We start from the raw sequence: 19,447 nt of genomic DNA on the forward strand, positions 1-19,447 counted from the left end.
TGTATTCTCCGATAACTCTTTTCGAACATCCTCATATAATGACAATTTTGCCCACTGGTTTTGTTATTTGATTGTTTTATTTTCCTCCTTTGAGATCTGTTTTATAAGCAATACTGGTAGAAGAGTATCTCTGTTTAGAATTCATGTTTGAACCAAGTTACGGGGAATGTTGGACTTTATTTGTTGGTTCCCAGATGCACCAACGATATCTTTTGGCATTGCTTCTCTTTTGCATACACACGTTAAAATGGGAAAATAATACATATGCAAACAAGTTCTTATCTAATAGAGATGGGAACACAAATTTGGTAATGCAATTAGGCCTTATACCCTGAACCACATAATGATTTGGCTTAGGCCTCAGAAGAATGGGCATCGCCCACACACACCTGAACAATGGATACCATCTATGGAAACAACCACAATTGTCTATAACATTACCAGGATCCAAGCCTCTACCAGGGAAGACCTACCACTGCTTTGGCATTGACTTGCTCCAAAGAGTGCTCTCAACACCCAGACGGCTCAGCAACAACCTGCTTGCTGGGCAGATCGATCCACATTTAATGGTATGCTAAAACTAGAGGATGCTCCACATCAGCCTGACATCGATGAAAGAAATGCACAGAATCCAGAATCTTTAAATATAAGAATCTGATACCAACAATAGTTAAAGTGTGAAAAAGTTTCACCGGGACCACGGAGAATGACTCGAGTTGGACAGACTGGTATGCCTGGAACCCAGAGTCGGTCTTATGCCAATAAACTTCTGGGGAGAGGCCTTTTTGTAATCAGGTCAAGGATTTTTTTCCATTTTCCCCATTTTTCTGGACCTATGGAAACAACGGTGATTGCCACTATCACACCTTTACTATATTTTTTTACTCTTATCCTTTAAGGAAAAAAAATACAATTTACTGAACTTAAAAACAAATAACTGTAGTAGAATGCCTGTCTCGAATACAGGCAGGGGATGGGAAGGGGGAGGGGAGGAATGTTACACTGGTGAAGGGGGGTGTTCGGTTTGTGACTGTAGCCCAACTATGATCATGTTACTTAAATAAAAAATATATTAAAAAAACAGCAAAGCAGTCCAAATTAATTATTGTCATTTTAAGTTAATATCTCTTCAATTTTTATTTATAAAATGAGATAGAACTGCAGGTAGGGCATTTGCCTTATCCTGGGTTTGATCCTTTGCATCCCATTTGGTCCCTCCAGTCTGCCAGGAATAATTTCTGTGCGCAGAGCCAGGGATAACCCTTGAGCACCACCAGGTGTGGTCCAAAAACAAACAACACCACCCCTCACACACTAATTTAACAACAAGCTTAATCTTCTGTTACTTTAGTTGTTATCAAGAATGTATTAGAATTAGCAAAAGAAGAGCAAAGCCTTCAAAGAGATAATGTGGACAGCCTTGCAAAGACAGCACAGAGAAGTCTCAGCTTCGTAGATCAAAGGAGAAAGAAGATTTTTCTTGGTTTTGGAAGATAAAACTGATCACCAAGTAAAATGCTTGCCCCAGAATGAGGCGGGAGAGAAGAGGGCATCAGGGAGGGTCAGAGGGAAACTTAACATTGAAGGCAGGAAATGCGCACTGGTGAAGATTGTTGTACATGATTGTAACTCAATCATGAACAACTTTATCTGTGGAGAAAAAAAAACTGTAGTCTGAATAACCTTGTAACCATCGTTTTGGGTTTTTTTGTGGGGGTTGTTGTGGGTTTTTTTTGTTTTTGTTTGATTTGGTTTTGGTTTTTGGCTCACACCCTGTGGCTCTGTACTCAGAAATCTCTCCTGGCAGGCTTGGAAAACCACATGAGATGCCGTTGATCCTGGATTGGCTGCATGCAAGGAAAATGCCCTACTGCTGTGCTATCTCTCTGGCCCAGTAACCATCTTTTTAAAAATTTTTTTAATATTTATTGTGGTCAAATTGAATTACAAATCTTACACAGTGATATTTAAAGTACACAGTGACAATAAATTAGGGCCTTTCCACCACCAGTGTTGTCCTCCCTTAATCCCTGTTCCCAAGCATATATCCCTTATCTCCCTCCTTTATCCCCCAGAATGCAGTGTAACTAAAACCATTATGTTAACACTATTGTAAATCTTTTTTTTTTTTTTTTTGCAGTTCCAGATATTTTTACTAGTGGTTTCTTAAAAATTTAGTCAAAGGAGCACTGTAAAAACAATGTTAGAGTGGCAAGTATCGTTTGCATGGGCCCACCAAAGTATGGGGGACATGGAAAGGAAAAACTTTGGCCTAAATACAAGGAGAACCTACCCCTGCAGTTTCCTGACATAAGACCAATTTTAGGCTCCAGGAAAACTCGTTTGTCCAATCCAGGTCATTGTCTGTAGTGCCAACATACTTTTATTTTTCACACAGTCTCTGTTGTTGGTATCATGTTTCTGCATTGAAGATCCTGGAATCTGTATATTCTACATTGAAGTCAGGATGGTGTGGAGCAGCGTCTAGTTTCAAGTCACAAATAAAGGACAATGCAGAAAGCCCTGTCCAGTATGCAGGTTGTTGTCGTTGTTGTTTAAATCTTCTCAGTGTTAAGGGAAGACTCTTTTGAGTAAACGATGTCAGAGCAGCAGTAGGGTCTTCCCTGGTAGAGGGATGCTTCCAGGTGATGTCATAGACAACTTTGGATGTTTCATAGATGGCTTCCCTGGTTCAGGGGTAAATGGAGAATGCCCAAACCTCTGAGGCCTGTGCCAGGTCATCATGTCAATGTTCAGGGTGTAAGGTTCCATTGCACCACAAGATTTGTGTGTTCCTATCTCTATTAGATAAGAACTTTTTTGTATGTATAGTATTTTCCATTTTAATGTGCCCATGCAAACATGGAATAATGCCACCAGGCGTTATCAGCGCATAAGGGGGCTGCAAGAACAAGTCCAACAATCCCCGTGACCTGGTTTAAACATAAGCATTAAACTGAGGGACTCTTTCACCAACATTCCTTATTGAACAGTTCACAAAAAGATAAAAAGTGAGGAAAATAAACAATCTAACTTAAGACAGTGGACACAATTGTCACCATTTCAGACAATTTGTGTGTTCCCATCTCTATAAGATAAGAATGTGTTTGTATATAGTTTCCCATTTTGATGGCCTATGCGAAGGAAGAACAGTATCACATGGAGAGATTGGTGCCTATGGGGATGCTAGAACAAGTCCGACAATCCAATAGACTTCGTTCTTATATAAACGGTAAGTGGAGAGACACTTCTACAAACTTCCTTATTTAACAAATAACAAAGGGAAGGAAAGAGAGAGAGGGACTCTTTCACCAAAATACCTTATTGAAGAGATCATAAAGAGGAGAAAAGATAAAAAGTGGGGAAAATAAACAATCTAACTTAAGACAGTGGACTCAATTTTTACCGTCAAACTATGGCCAGCGGGCCACATATTGTATTTGTATCTGTTTTGTTTCTTCATTGCAAAATAAGATATATGCAGTGTGCATAAAAATTCGTTCATAAGTTTTGTTTTTACTATAGTCAGACCCTCCAATGGTCTGAGGGACAGTGAACTGGCCCCCTGTTTAAAAAGTTTGAGGACCCCTGGTTTATGGGAACTAATCAGAAACCTAGTATGGTATCAACCACAATTACACAATGAAAGAAGAAAGAGGCCAAAAGGCTGCTGAGAGTAAACAAGTAGATAAGGAGTACTGGCCTCTATCCAGTCTGAGAGTCCATCATCTCATTTTTATTTTGAAAATATATAGTACCCCCACTTTAAATGGTCTCTTCCCAACCTGAGAGTCTATCCTCTCATGTTAATTTAAAATAAATATGGTATGCGCGGGGGTACTAGACTCCGCGCAATTTTTGAAATGGAGACCAATGAGAAAAAAAAATACTAGTGAATGTCACGACATAATGTCGGAACATACACCAGTGCTGCATCGGCCCGCCATCCGCCCTATGTGTCACCCCCTTAGTATCAGGAGAGAAAGAAGGAAAGCCTGAGGACCACAATAGAGTCCACCTGGGCCGGCAACCAGGGAAGGCCTGGAGTAGGGGAGAAATAGGGAAATGGTTGGGGGCCTGCCAAGCCTCCCAGCAGCCCCCAAGCTAAGGAGTAAGCTTCCGGAATGGGGTGTCCCCTAACCCTATACCTGGAAAGAGCTGGCCTCCCTTTTTTAAATTAAAAAAAAAAACTTAGAAAACTAACCACCAAAAAAATTATAAACAACAACATCAAAACTGATCACCATGTAGTGTGAATGTAGGAAGATGAGAAGATGAAGAGGTCACAGAGATAGTGGAAAAGGGTAGTGATGGTGGGGTACAACTATGCCATGACTTTAAATCATGTTATCTAAACTATAATAAATCTTTGAGCATTATTTTTCTTATCCAACACCATTAACACCAATCAGGTTCTTTTTTCCTTTGCAGTTCCTTTGATATACTGATACATGTCAAGATAAAAAAAATTGGCTATGGGGCCGGAGAGATAGCATGGAGGTAAGGCATTTGCCTTTCATGCAGGAGGTCATCGGTTCGAATCCCGGCGCCCCATATGGTCCCCCGTGCCTGCCAGGAGCAATTTCTGAGCCTGGAGCCAGGAATAACCCCTGAGCACTGCCGGGTGTGACCCAAAAACCACAAAAAAAAAAAAAATTGGCTATTTGCCATTTAACTTTCCTTTCAACAAGAATCTTTTTGAATAGAAATCACTTTATTTAAAGACCATATATTCCATAGCTGCTTACAAAACATTTGTTACTGCCACTCATGTTCCAATAGCAATCCCACAACCAATGAAGGTTCCCTTCACCATTGTTCCCAGATTCTCACCCAATTCCAAGTGTACCCCCTTGACAGGCAAAAGCAATATATACACATATATATATTTGTTATTGTTTACAGATAAATATTAATTAATATTTTAGAGTACAGCAAAAAATTTGCAAAAATTAATTAGCTTACACTGAGTTCATTAAATCATTGTCAGAAGGTTACCAAGTTATTTGTTGCTAGTTGATCTTTCTGTTATTTTTTTCTGATCATTAGGTGACTTTGAATCCATGTAGGCTTGTAAATTGGTTTGCTCCTACTGGGATGACAATATTGAAAAATTTGGAGTCTTATGTTGCTGATCAAACTCAGACAGATACTACAAGCATCAGTTTGCCCATTTCCTAAATAGAAAAACTTACCGGTTACTTCTCTTTTTTTACTTGATGATTTCATGGAAAGAAACTATATGAAGTTATGGAAACTAAAATGTATGAAGTTAACTTGAAATACCTCTTATAAATAGATCATTCTATTAATAATCAGCCAAGTTTTGAAAAATCAAGATCCAAGATGTATATTACTTATGTTTATTGGAATTAGATTTTTTAAAGAAAAATGGCAAAATAAAATCACAAAAGATCCAAGTTTTATTCTTTTTTTTTTTTTTGGTTTTTGGGCCACACCCGTTTGACTCTCAGGGGTTACTCCTGGCTATGTGCTCAGAAATCGCCCCTGGCTTGGGGGGACCATATGGGACGCTGGGGGATCGAACCGCGGTCGGTCCGTTCCTTGGCGCGCTTGTAAGGCAGACACCTTACCTCTAGCGCCACCTTCCCGGCCCCCCAGGTTTTATTCTTGAAGTGCAATTGAAATTCCCACCAAATACATGCATTGAAGCTAAAGGCATCTTCAAAGATGAAACATTGAAGTCCAAACAAATGGAAGTTAAGATAAACAAATGGGACTATATTAAACAATATTTGCAATTCAAAAGAAACATTGACAAAAGTCTCCACCCACATTATCAAACCACAGCTTTGTTTCCTGTCCACTGTTTCTCTCCTGGATGCAGCCACAAAAGCCCCAAGTAAAAACAGATTCCACCCACCTCATCAAGCCTTGAAAGCTCCCAATAAAAAAAAGACTACACCCATGTCATCAAGGTAGGTGATCTCCTCCCACTTAGAGGGGATCCTGATTCCTGACACGTGTCTGTCTCTATAGGCACGGGGTGAGGGAGGTAGGAGATTGGGGCATTGGTAATGGGAAGGTTGCATTGGTGAAGGGAGTATTCTTTTTATGACTTAAACCCAACTACAATCATGTTTGAAATCATGGTGTTTAAATGAAGATATTATTTAAAAAAAGAGAAAAGAGGGTTCTCTATAAAATATCACCCTAGAATCAAATCCTGAGTCAAATCCAGGCCAATTCTGGTTGACCACATGCTATCTATCTGTACTATCTCTGGAGGGCCCCAACCACAATCCTTTTCTCTTGAGCAATCCTGTTTTTGTAATCATTGGTTCTTCCTTGATTATTGAGGATTTTCCACAACCACGTATAAAATGAAGCTCCTTCCAAGCAAAAACAATCTGGAAAACTGTTAAAAAAATACACAGTTGAGGTTAACATAAACTAATATGTATATGCATAGAAATGTAAAAAATACTTTGCCTTCAATGTTTCAGGAGTTACACAAATATTATGGCTTTAAATTGCTTTGTGTACCACTAAGAAATGTTATAATGTACATCTGGAGACTTGAGGGACAAAGTAATTGTACATGGGTTCTGTTTTATTTCTTGTTAATGTTCCTTGACTTGATGTTCAAAATTAAGGTGTCAGCAAGGGGATTTCTTCTGAGAACTCTGTTTATTGGTGATTGTCCTTCCACGGTAACTTTACCTTGTCCTCTTTCTTTGCATCATTGTTCTCATAAATAAATAAAAAAAACAACAACACAGAATGGAGCTTACCTTGCACGTGGCCCACAGGCATTCCATCTCCAGCATCCTCTAGGGAATCTGAGAATCACCACTACTCCTCCCTGAGTGCAGAGTCTGGAGTAACCAGAGTATGGCAGGGTGTGGTCCTCCAAGACAAAAATACACATATTTTTGTTCAATGCATCCCCCTCATTGACATAAAAAGATCAATAAAAAGCTGAGCAAGATCTGCAATGAAAAGGTCTTCTGAAAGAAGGGAAAAAATGGACAACGTGGCATTAAAGTTGAGTCTAAATAATAGTCATGAGAGCTGCAGAGAGACCATTTTAGGCAGAGGGTGCAAAGGAGTGCAAGGAGAAAGAGGAAACAGTATAGTTTGCTTTGGTTGTGGGGTTCATTTAGTTATGAGACTTTCCCGTAGAGGAGTGAGAATAAAAAAAGTAGCAGAAACTCTGGGTCGGAGCTGTGTCGCATCAGTAGGGCGTTTGTCTTGCAAGCGGCTGACCTAGGACTGACCGCTGTTTGTTCCCCCTGCTTCCATAAGGTCCCCCAAGCCAGGAGCGATTTCTGAGCACATATCAGGAGTAACTCCATGAGTGTCACCGGGTGTGGCCCCAAAAACAAAAACAAAAACAAAAACAAAAAGAGTAGCAGAAACTAAACTTGCAGGAATTGTATTGTTCATACTATTTTTTAAAAACATTTTTAAATTCTTTTGAATTTTGTTTTAATGGTTTAAATTTTGATTTGGGCCCGGGAGTCTGAAGTTAGTTAGGGGTGCCCAGCCCCAGAGATAGTAAGATGGGTAAGGTGCTTGCCTTACAAAAAGCAACCTGGGCTCAATCCGTGGTGTTCATCCCATTCTCCCAGCCCTTCTGCATGTAGTCCTCAAACAAAATAAAACAAAAACAGACGACATCCGTAAGTTTGGGTATCAGGACGTCAAGTGCATTGATTAGGAAGACTGCGTGGAGGTGGAGGACTGGGTATTCGCACGGATTTCAATCCAGGGGAGACCAGCAGGCCGGGTGCCACAGGGAGCCAGGCTCCCGAGCAGGAGCCGGCGTGGGTGAGCTCCCTTCATAACCATAAATAACCCTCGCACTCACCACCGCTCATGCAAGCACACCAGAGCCTCTGCCCTGGAGCCACCGCTGGCAACTGGCCGAGTTTTCACCGTACCCGGGGAAGGCTGCGGAGGGTCGGGCGCTGCCCCAACTGCACGATCCAGTGCATTTTGGATGTGTGGTTTCTTACTAAATTTGTCTCATGGCAACCTTAATCATGACATTTTAAATCATCACAGAATCCTTTGTTCCATGTGGCTTCTGCAGGGATAATGTTCCTCAGAAATAAATGAGTTTCTGTCTCTAGCTTTCTTCTCCAACAGGGGGGTGGGGGGTCACAGGACATGAAGCAAAATCTGCAGTGAAATAAGAAACTTTTCTCTTATCCAAAGAACAACTTAGAATGGGAAAATTCCCACTGGGTTCCTTCTTCCAGGTATGTTTCTAGGTCATGCAGAATAACCCATGCATTTAAAAATATCTTCACTTCAGCACAATTTTATATACTCTCTTCTCCTACAACAACCCAGCTCCTGCTAGTTAAGTGAGGGTTGGAACTGACTACAAAGATTTTACCAAAGTCTGCGACTTTTACTAAAGTCTGTGACTCTGTCGAATTCAGTTCTATGGCAGGGCCAACAGACAAGGACACTTTCTTGGCAGATATTTTTCTTTCAACCAAATACTCTACATATTCCAACATGAAAAATATGTGCTTTTGAAGGATTATTTCTTACAAGTGTTTGCTTTTCTCCTTTCTCCCCTGTGTGCATACCCGTTTCTTGACATACATGCTTATGCAGGTACAGTTACACACATAGGTGTGTGGATCTACCCACAGTGGCATTTCTTTCTCTTGAGCAATTTCTTTCTCTCCTATGCATACTACAATAGGAAGTAAAGTTTCAAATAGAAAAGATAGCAACCCTCACAAGGCCATGGAGGTAACATAACGCAAAGTGTACATTTGAAAACAAGAGTGTTGATATATGGTAGTCAATTTTACTACGACAGACATTAGGCATGTTGTAAAAACATCTGGTTGTATATATACTTTTGCAAACTCAAACTCTACGAACAAAAATGCATACAGTATTATGTCTTAGAGTATTTTAAATTTCATGAAAAAATTCCATGTGGCATACGCTGTTTGCAATGGAGACCGGTCTTTTTGTTTCTGCCTTTCTTTCACTTCCTAACTCTCATTCCTTCAGGCCCAGAAGTAACTCTAGGTTGGGCTGTGTTTGCATCATCATACTAAAATCCCTGACTCTATGAATGGACAAGTAACAGGTCCCTTCCTTAGCTGAAGGAGTCTAGGCTAAATTTTGTACATTGTTTTAAAACCTCTTGAGTAAAAGAAATATAATGGAAGTAAATTTGGCCAAGAGTGCACTGTCTGGTCATATTTCCCTCTCCACATGGCAGGAAGCTCATGACAAGAAATTAAGCCAAAGAAAAAGAAGAGCATGGCCAACTAAAATAAAAATCACAGAGGACTTTCAGACTGTATGATCTGCTTTTAATTTCAAGTAAACTTGTGATGTTTAATGAAATAATATGCCTCTCATTTTGCATGTTACTCTAAAGTTCTATAATACCACCAGTGTAAAATAAAAAAAAGAATCCTTGGGCCCGGAGAGATAGCACAGCGGCGTTTGCCTTGCAAGCAGCCGATCCAGGACCAAAGGTGGTTGGTTCGAATCCCGGTGTCCCATATGGTCCCCCGTGCCTACCAGGAGCTATTTCTGAGCAGACAGCCAGGAGTAACCCCTGAGCACCGCCGGGTGTGGCCCAAAAACAACAACAAAAAAAAAAAAAAAAAAAAAAGAATCCTTATCAAAATTGGCATTTTACAGCCCTAAGACCTGATCTAGTAAAGCAAACTCCCTGGCTTGCTTTGTTCTTTATGAAAAGGGTTGAATAAATCTGCCAAAACTATCATGCCAACAGTTCTTCAATACTCCCCCATGTCTTGAGACCTGGCATGTGGAATTCTGAGATTTAAGATACTTATATGCAGGTCTTCTTTAGAGGACAGAACAGTAACTTCCTTGCATGTTAAATTTGCTCTTCTAAGACCTTTTGAATAAACATCAAGAATGCACTTTATTCTACCCAGCTTTAATTCAAGAAGCTTTAATTCAAAACAAGACTGTGATTAGAGCACTGGCTTGATCTCAGACACCTCTCACTGTCCTGCTTGCTTTGAGTTCATGCCTGGTAAAAGGAGGTCGCACACCATACATAGTCATTCAGAGGAGCACTAGGGAGAAGTTCCCAGTTAGAACCAATGACATCCAAGCAAAATGGGTGCAAAAGCCCAAGTACAATATCCTAAGAGTACCGTGTCTAACATTCACATGAGCAAGATCCAGTGGAAAAGTACCCCTTCTGGAAAATTGGTGTCTAATTCCATTAAGGCCTCAGCATTGTTTGCCTGTGGGGAAAGGCCAGTATGTTAGTTCAATAGAGTATTCCCTGTAGGCAACAGGTGTCTGGCCTCACTGCCTCTGCCAAGCACAGACTATGTTGCATCACAGATGAGATGGGCTGCTGGCTTCTTGCTGGCCTCTGTACTTGGTCTCTCAAGATGTCCATTGGCCCAGCCATTGAGTGCAGCTTCCCTCCACAAAATAAAAATGATGACAAGTCAGACGACAAGTACCCATAGGTTGGCCCTGACAGGGCGCCCTTAATCTTCCATCTTTTTCAACAGCTACTTGGAGTCTGTCTGTTCACTTAAAATCCATGGCACAGTCTCTTCTCCGCGCATCACCTTGTTCCACTGGCTGAAATTGTTCCTAGGACAGAAGTGAAAGGAGCTGGTCTCACACATGTGTAAGCTGGTGGCCTGGACAGAGTTGTTCTTGGGGCTCAGCCCCTCCCCACCTGTGTGTACCTTGTCCCCCCTGCTCAAAGCCCAGCCGAGAGGAAGGCACATAATTCTCAGCAGCCAGAAAACAGACCAACAATGCCTGAGCAGAGAGAACTCCTCTACTAGATTGGAAATCCTGGGAAGAGGCCATGCTCTCCTTGGCCCCCAATCACTGGCTCTGAACTCATGTCCCATAGAAAAAGTCACCTGAAGTCAGACCCAATACAAACTTTGGAATGCCCCGTTCCCTGCAGATAATCAGGCTTTATGCTCCAGGGGTTCTGGACTCATGGCTGTTGCCTCCTCCTTCAGTCTTTCTCTCTCACTGTCCACCTATGTCTATCTAGAGTTCAAGTGCTTGCTCTTATCTGGTCCTGGGATAATGCTACTGTGCCACCACCTCTCCAGCTAACTAAGTCTTTAGAATTTTCTTCTCTGCCACCACCTTCCTTTATATAATTGACCAACACAGAAAAGAATATTGTCATAACTCAATACACCAAGCATGTGCGAAAAGGAATTTCCCAAATGCACATCAACTTGCAGTGCTTTTCGATTTTCTATTGGCTATTTACCATATTATCAAGTAGCATTTCCCCAGGCCCAAGAGAATTTCTTTTAATTTTATAAACAAAAACAAACAGAAAAGCAATATAGGAGCCAAAAAGATAGTACAGTGGTAGGGTGACTACCTTGCACATGGCCAATCTATATTCACCCTCTACAACCAAATGCTCCAATGAATTCTGCCAGGAATGATCTCTGAACACAGAGCCATGATAAGTTCTAAGCATAGCTGCTTGTGGCTCCAAAACAAATAAGTAATAAACAAAACATAAGTCCCCCAAACATACAAATAATGTTGTTTTTGCTGTGGATGCTGATTAAACACAATGGCCATTTTACAAGTGTGAATGAGGCCATGAAAGCATCACAAGAGTGAAACAAGCCAAAGGTGATGCCAGATGGAGCTTTCATAGCACTCAGTTTGAGGAGCATAAAGGACAGGCACTGAGAAGGCAGGGGAGGACTTGAGACTGATGGAGCCTGGACTTGTCTCACACCTGCTTTCTGCTCTTGGCTAATGCTTCCATCTCTTGGATGGGACATTCCCGCTCCCAGTGAGTTCTTATGATGAGAACATCTTGGCCTCTACCCCTGAATAGTAAGGAAAATGAAGATATCACAGAAACTGAGAAAATTGTCTCATTAAAAAAAAAAAAGCATCTGACTTGCAAATGTTTTCTTTAAATAGTTCCTAGCAGGAGTTTTTCAGCAGTAGCTGGGTCCTCTCATGGCTTTTTAATGTGTGTGAAGGAGCTGTGGGGCTTGTCTATTAAACAGCCTCTCTGATGTGTTCTGCTCCCCTCAGTCCCCTTCCTCATGGTGCATCAGCCCTTCAAGGTGACTGAACTGGCACTTCTGAAATCCCCAGATACTCAGCTCTACTCTTCAGTTCTTCCCTCTCGACAGAGAATGTCACTTTTCAGAGTGAAGCAGAACTCTCAAACACTGTCTAGGCTTTCAGCATAGTTCACTGTCCCTTCAGAAAGGTGATGAAAGGCTATAGAGTGTGTGTGTGTGTGTGTGTGTGTGTGTGTGTGTGTGTGTGAGAGAGAGAGAGAGAGAGAGAGTATGTGTGTGAATGTAAGTATGTAAGCATGTTTGTGTATGTAAGTTTATGTGTGTGTGTATAAGTGTGTGTGTAATCTACAGCTGGAACCAATGTATGTAACTTCAGTTCTGTCTGAGGAGGAGGTAAGTCTGAAAGAAGAGGAGAGCCCTTTCTCAAGATCCCTTCACTCCACAGGACTGCATCCCCTCTCCTAAGAGGACCCTAATTTGTTCTCCACTGCCCTGAACTCAAAAAACCAATAGTGAGGAAGTCAGAGGTGGGTGGGGAAAATCTGTGTCAGAGACCAGAAAACTTGGTGCCTTATCACCGTCCTCTATTATGTGTGATCATCATCCACAGCAAAAACAACTTTCTTTGTATGTTTGGGGGATTTATGTTTTGTTTGTTTACTTGTTTGTTTTGAAGCCACATGCAGCTGTGCTTACAACTTATTGTGGCTCTGTTCTCAGGGATCATTCCTGGTGAAATTCATTGGATCTTTTGGTTGTAGAGGATGAATATAGGTTGGCCATGTGCAAGGTAGTTACCCTACCCACTGTACTATCTAATGAAAATCTCATCAGATAGCCCACTGAGAAGTCTTTCCTCAGCACGCGTGGCTGAATACGATTTTTGATAGTGAAAGTAATATTTCTCATGCCTAGTAACAAACATATATTTGACTTAAATATGAGTCTCCCTTTTTCTGTATTAAGAGTGTATATATATTTGAACTTTTTACTACAAAACATAAGGATTTACACAGGCAAAATAGCCCTGATTAAATTTCTCTTTACCTGGAAAACTCAGCACCAAAAGATTCTTAAAAACAACTTCAATTCTCATTGTCTTCTAAATCCCCTTGCAGTTTTAAACAGAAAGGAATGTTCTGCTTTTGGGACATCTCTCAAGGACTTTGAGTACTTGCTAACTAATTAATTCCTTACAAAATACACCCAAAGTTTTGGCCAGGAAATAGCTTTGGGCTGTGGAGAAAACCTTGACCAGGTATAGATTTACATTTCTTTTATGTATGCTTGTTTTTTCTTTTCTTTTTTTTTTTTTTGGTTTTTGGGCCACACCCTGTGACGCTCAGGGGTTACTCCTGGCTATGCGCTCAGAAGTTGCTCCTGGCTTCTTGGGGGACCATATGGGAGCCGGGGGATCGAACCGCGGTCCGTCCTAGGCTAGCGCAGGCAAGGCAGGCACCTTACCTCCAGCGCCACCGCCCGGCCCCCAATATGCTTGTTTTTTCTAAAAAACTTATTTCTTAGTTAGAGCTTAGGATGTTAGTTATCTGTATTTGCCCCTAAAACAAAACCTATTCTCTCAGAAACAGGAAGTTTGATAGGAAAAACTGGCTCTTTGCAACATACATCCCCGAATCTACATCAGTATTGACATCCAGGGCATAGCTGGACAGGAACTACTCTGAGATGTTAAAATTCATCCTCTGTTTTTAATGCTGGAATTGCTTTGTAGAAACTTCTCTTAACAAGAGAGATATATTGTAATTTAACCTAGTAGAGCATTCTTTTCATACCATAGAAAAAACTGTGACTGGTAAAATTAAATTCAGAACATCTTGTCCTCCCACATAACCTTGTGTGCTCCCTCACTTCTTTACATTTTGCTCTCCGCGCACTCACTCTCCTAAAGGTAACTCAAATGTAACCAGGCCCAAACTAGCCACAGCAGTGCCTCCTGTTGGTGCCCAGATGCCTGTGGTGCCTCAACTGTGTCAGATGCTTAAAGTGTTGATTGGGAGACATGCAATTAATGAAAGGTAATCCTCTTCCTCCCAGGAGAGCACTCAAACAAGGTTAAGTATACTGTGAATTAGAGAGAACACAGGAGCACTGGCATGTGGAGTCCCCGAGTTCCCTCCTCCCCTCAGACAAAGGCTAAGAGAACAGTGAGCACTTTCTTACCTGCAGGCCTGAAGGAGGGGCTCAGTAGGTGGAAGGATCTGGTTGAGGATGGTGTAGCAGGGAATAGCTATGACACTGTAGAAGGTGACCTGTGTCCGCATTGACCGGGGAGGAAAAACAAGGGCAAGTTAGCAAAAAAGACGCACAAATTTCTCAAGTGAAGCTTTTGTTTCTCGACTCTGCTATCATATCTGCATTTCTTTTCACATTTGGATTCACTGAATAAGACAACCTTCAAGCAATGCATTAAAATAGGGTACCAAGTGATAGCACAGCTGGAAGTACATTTGCCTTGCATGCAGCAGACCCAGGTTTGATCCTATATGGTTCCCTAAGCCTGCCAAGAGTGATTTCTGAGTGATGTCTGAGAACACAGTACCAGGAGTAATGCCTGAGCTCCACTGCATGTGGCAGAGAAAAACAAAAGCGTGGCCCGGAGAGATAGCACAGCGGTGTTTGCCTTGCAAGCAGCCGATCCAGGACCAAAGGTGGTTGGTTCGAATCCCGGTGTCCCATAGGGTCCCCCGTGCCTGCCAGGAGCTATTTCTGAGCAGACAGCCAGGAGTAACCCCTGAGCACCGCCAGGTGTGGCCCAAAAACCAAATTAAAAAAAAAAAAGAAAAGAAAAACAAAAGCAAAAATTATTGAGATAAAATAAAATTAGCATCCCCCAACAAAACTTGAGGAAGTGATCTTACAGAAACTAGGCATCCACACTTCAACTTGAGCACTGTGGCTCTTACATGGATAATTCATATAGAGCAGATGTCATGGAGCAGGAGATTTGAAAATGTTTTTGACTCTCGGCCCAGAGCATGTTTAACTGTTATGACAAAGATCAGTCTCATAGTGATCAGAACTTAGAAGCAATAGAGTTCATAAGATATTAGTTGATCATAGAAATATATTACTCTGATTTTTCTGTCATTCTGTAAATGAATTTAGAATGTTTTAAGGGAAAATCACCCCCAAAAGCAAGCAAGCAATGCTTTTTATTATATTCCCTAGCACAGACTTCACTCTTGGGCGTTATTAATATTGTTAACTCTCTCGCTAGTGACCTACAGAGAATCCAGAAAATAAGACAGTGATAGGAATCTGATAACAATTGTGCAAAAAAATATATTCAATGTGAAGTAACACAAAAGGAACTAAAGCAAATAAACTTGGGCAAATGTTCATAGAATTGAATGTGGACATTGGTCCTTTCAATATAATGGGGAAGCAGATATGGCTTAGATAGAATTTGTGATGACATGAAAGGACAAATCTCATAAATCTCATGAACAACCAACTTCACCATAATGTGCATGAGAATGTACAACAGGCACTGACACTTAGTCCACTCATTCAGACAAACAGTAGCTAAGAAGATGAGGGGAGAAAAGTAGCTCCAGGCATCTACTTCTGGCCTACACTCCTGAGTAACAAAGTCAAAATTTGAGACTATGTCCAAATGCACCATTGAGTGATTTCTAGTTATTCCTTTCTAGACTAAATTCTGTAATATAATAATTTGCTCTTGACTTTCTCAGGATTACTCTAGGAAACTGCCTATCTAATTAGAGCAGAGTTTAGGAGGTATTTCACACCCAACATATAAACCAGAAAATGCAGTTGGGGAAGGGTTCAGACCAGAAATTGAAAGGGAATATAGCCCAAAAATTCATTCAAGAAACTATTTTCCATCACCACACATGAAAAACCTATGGAGGCCTGGTCTTGTGCACTTTTCTTTGCATGTGTGATGACTGAGGGACAGGCCTCTCCTTTGTACTCATAAGTCCCTCAAGACATACAAAAGTGTATTCTTGCCAAGTCTAAGGGTGAGAGGACTCATCACTTTAGGACACAAACCAACATTGCATATACATTTTACTAGTAGATGATATTATGATTTAGACTATGGATTTTATAGCATAATTCATACCTGGCCTTGTGGGACTTCATTCTTCTTGTCTCTGTCCATCATTGGAATTGGCTGTGACCCCAACTTCTTTATCTCATCACCCTGAGATAGACACAGTATTCAGGGAAGGAGTCAAGGCCCTTATACAATAGTCACACTTTAGAAGAAATACTTTTTATGAGCAGTTAGATGATCCAGACAAAGAGCCAAAAATTGCTAATGAAAGTTATCTATGTTTGCTCCATAAGAGGAGTGAAATTAGCAGCTTATGCTACTTCAAACCTTCCACACATCCTTGTGCAGCTGAATTGGCCATTTGGCTTACTGATAACCTCTTCTGTATGTGGCAAGATGGCAAATCCGCACACATTTTTAAATCCTAGCATATGTAGCCCATGATGTTGTGAGGCTCTCCAGAATTTCCCAGTGCTGATCTTAAAGTACCTAGATCCTGGGAGTGTTTTGTGAATATATAAACAAAATATTGGCTATTAAGTCAGGAATATTGGAAATGCCATTCAGAGCCTAGTCATAGATTGTTCGGAATCAGAAGATTCACATATTCAAGTCTCATGTAATACAAGGAGAGTCATGCTCAGCATATGCAATTCACATTGGATATCGGTTGGCAAAATGAACAGCTGATAAATTATCCTTAAATCATCTATATATTCCACTTCTTAAGTTCCTTATTTCTTCATATTACCCCTGTGACTAGGAAGGTCAAGGACATACCTCAGCCCAAAACTCTGTGTATATGTCATTGGTTATAAGCATTGTCACCGGCCACAGCTTCGTCACAGAACACAGGTCACAGGCTGTCATCATCAAAGCAATGACACGGTCTCTGGAACATAGAAACATGAGAGCAGTCAGCACAGCTTGCTCACGTGGACATTCGGGCTAAGGAAGACATCCATGTTGGGCTGTAGTGTGACTATTTTTTCATGTGGAAAGGGAGAGGTTAAAGAGCAGACACAACTCAAAGGCAGAGCATAGGGAGGGATAGAAGAGTTGTCAGTCCTCAGTGAGATGAGCCTCATCCTGTGAACAGTGGGAGTTCACAGAAGGAGGGTCCTAGTACCTACCAACTCGTTCTACTGAGTCCACACTGAAGGCAGGTGTAGTTTAATAGAACTTTCAAAACAAGAAAATCTAGAGCAGGAAGACACCATAAAGAATCTAACTCCATCCTTTCATATCACACAGGGAAATTAGAAACCAAGACACAAAGATCTGTAATAACTTTTGCAAGGGTTCCTGTCTACCTTACCCTTGCCCACCCTGTTTGCTCACCACTAACCTGATACAAATTGCTCTTTTGCTTTTAAAGTAATCTAGATGAAAAAAAAAATAAAGAACTACACTTTATAACGGACACTCAAGTAACACAAAAAGAGGCAAAGAAAACTTGCTAAAAATGTTACTAATTCTTGATAGAGGGCTTGAGTACATCAGGCTTTTCTGTCATCTTGAAATTGTTTCTTAGAATACACATTTGCTAAAAATGTTCATCAAATATTTAGAATGCTCTATAAAAGACACAAGTTATCTTTACAAATAAGTGTGATGTATCTCAATGGACAGTATTCAGAAAGCACAAACACACAAAGTTAACGAGCAAAGTTAACAGAAAGCACACAAAATTAAAGGGTTCAAGGAACCCTAGGGATTGTTTAACATTGTAGGAAATAGCATATTTGTCAGTAGGAAAAATAGCTCACAGACTGCTATGATGCAACTCAACAAGGTGGGTATGTTCCTTCTTTTTAAATATCTTTATTTAAACACCTTGATTACAAATATGATTGTAGTTGGGTTTCAGTCATGTAAAGAACTCCCTTTCCCTTCACCAGCGTGATATTCCCATCACCAATGTGCCTCCCTCCTCCCCACCGCACCCCCGCCTGCACTCTAGACAGGCTTTCTACTTCCCACATTCATTCATGCATTCATTCATTCATTCATTCATTCCCTCATTCCCTCGTTCATTCACATTGTTAGGATAGTTCTCAATGTAGTTATTTCTCTAAATGCACTCATCACTCTCTGTGGTGAGCTTCATGTCATGAGCTGGACCTTCCAGTCCTCCTCTCTTTTGTCTCTGAGAATTATTGCAAAAATATCTTTTATTTTTTCTTATGCATTAAAATAAAAACAACTCCATAAAAAAGAACACTAAAAATTAAATTTATAGAAGCAAATAGCAAAATGTAAATATGTAAGCCCCTAAGAAGGCCCAGGTTCCCAAGACACAAGTCCTGAAAAACTACCACCTCATCACAGATATGCTAACATGCTGGCTGATCCAGTGAACTTGAGCATCACTAGGAGTGACCTTGGGTCCCTGAGCACGGGGAAGATGCCACCCCCTCAAAAAAAAAAAAAGGACAAGAAAGAATTTGGAAGCCTAATGCTGCATATTTGGGGTGCTACTTGAATTCCTTAGAAGAACTTGGAGGGGGAGCTTCTTTCTTCTTCCAAGGATGTAGATCAGTTTTGAACAGATAACAGAGGAGAGAAGCAAAGTGCCTTAGCACAAAGGAACAGACACAATTTCAGTCTGGCTAGACCAGAATCATAAAGGAATATGTGCATCTATGCCAGGGGGAAGCTAAGTCAGCCAAGATGCTGAGCTTGCTGCTCTGAAGGCTGGATGCTTGGATGCTGTCTCTCTTTTTCTCTTCATCTCTCTGCCCCTCTTTCCCCCATCTCTTTATTCTCTCTCTCCTCTCTCTGTCTCTCTCTATCTCTCTCTCCCTCTCTCTATTTTCTCTCTCCTCTCTCTGTCTCTGTCTCTATCTCTCTCTCCTCTCTCTCTGTCCCTCTCTATCTCTCTCTCCCTCTCCCTCCCTATCTCCCTCCCCCCCTCTCTCTGTCTCAATGGTCGCTGCTGACCTAGGTCTGAATCCCCAAGGAAAGTGTATCTTCTTCACAGAGGACTCAGCACAATGTGTGACCATAGAACTCCCATGTCCTTTTCCATGAAACACGTTCTGCCCACCTTGTGGCTTCCACTGGGCCAGATTGTACAGATCAGCCACATTCTGCTGCCTGGAACCAGAACAGATACTTGCAGCTCCACCTCAATGGAGTTCCAACTTTATCTTTCAACCCCATTATAGTCGATAGAATTTAAATTCAAAAATTAAAATTTTATTTTGAGTGTGAAACCAATGGACATCTGTGAAGAATCCCCAAATAGAACTCCAGGACAAAGAGTTCCTTTCAGAAATGCCCAGAACTAGGGCAGAAGGGATAGCACAATGGCAAGGTGTTTGCCTTGCATTTAGCCAAACTAGATTTAATCCCTGGAACCTGT

General features: G+C 41.1%; 2 protein-coding genes across 2 annotated transcripts in view; both read right to left on the reverse strand.

The window, feature by feature from the left end:
- PRKN (parkin RBR E3 ubiquitin protein ligase) overlaps positions 1 to 19,447 on the reverse strand; it is a 1,108,857-nt gene that overhangs the window by 145,825 nt on the left and 943,585 nt on the right. The window lies entirely within an intron of this gene.
- LOC125996205 (cAMP and cAMP-inhibited cGMP 3',5'-cyclic phosphodiesterase 10A-like) overlaps positions 1 to 19,447 on the reverse strand; it is a 61,731-nt gene that overhangs the window by 4,672 nt on the left and 37,612 nt on the right. Inside the window, exons 13-17 of the mRNA XM_049765149.1 lie at positions 16,861 to 16,972; positions 16,147 to 16,227; positions 14,217 to 14,305; positions 10,516 to 10,596; positions 7,835 to 7,981 (exon numbers count right to left, since the gene is read on the reverse strand). Of these exons, the coding sequence (XP_049621106.1) occupies positions 7,835 to 7,981; positions 10,516 to 10,596; positions 14,217 to 14,305; positions 16,147 to 16,227; positions 16,861 to 16,972 (510 nt within the window). The remainder of the gene's footprint in view (positions 1 to 7,834; positions 7,982 to 10,515; positions 10,597 to 14,216; positions 14,306 to 16,146; positions 16,228 to 16,860; positions 16,973 to 19,447) is intronic.

The sequence above is a fragment of the Suncus etruscus genome, chromosome 18 (assembly GCF_024139225.1).
Source record: "Suncus etruscus isolate mSunEtr1 chromosome 18, mSunEtr1.pri.cur, whole genome shotgun sequence".
Lineage (NCBI taxonomy): Eukaryota > Metazoa > Chordata > Mammalia > Eulipotyphla > Soricidae > Suncus > Suncus etruscus.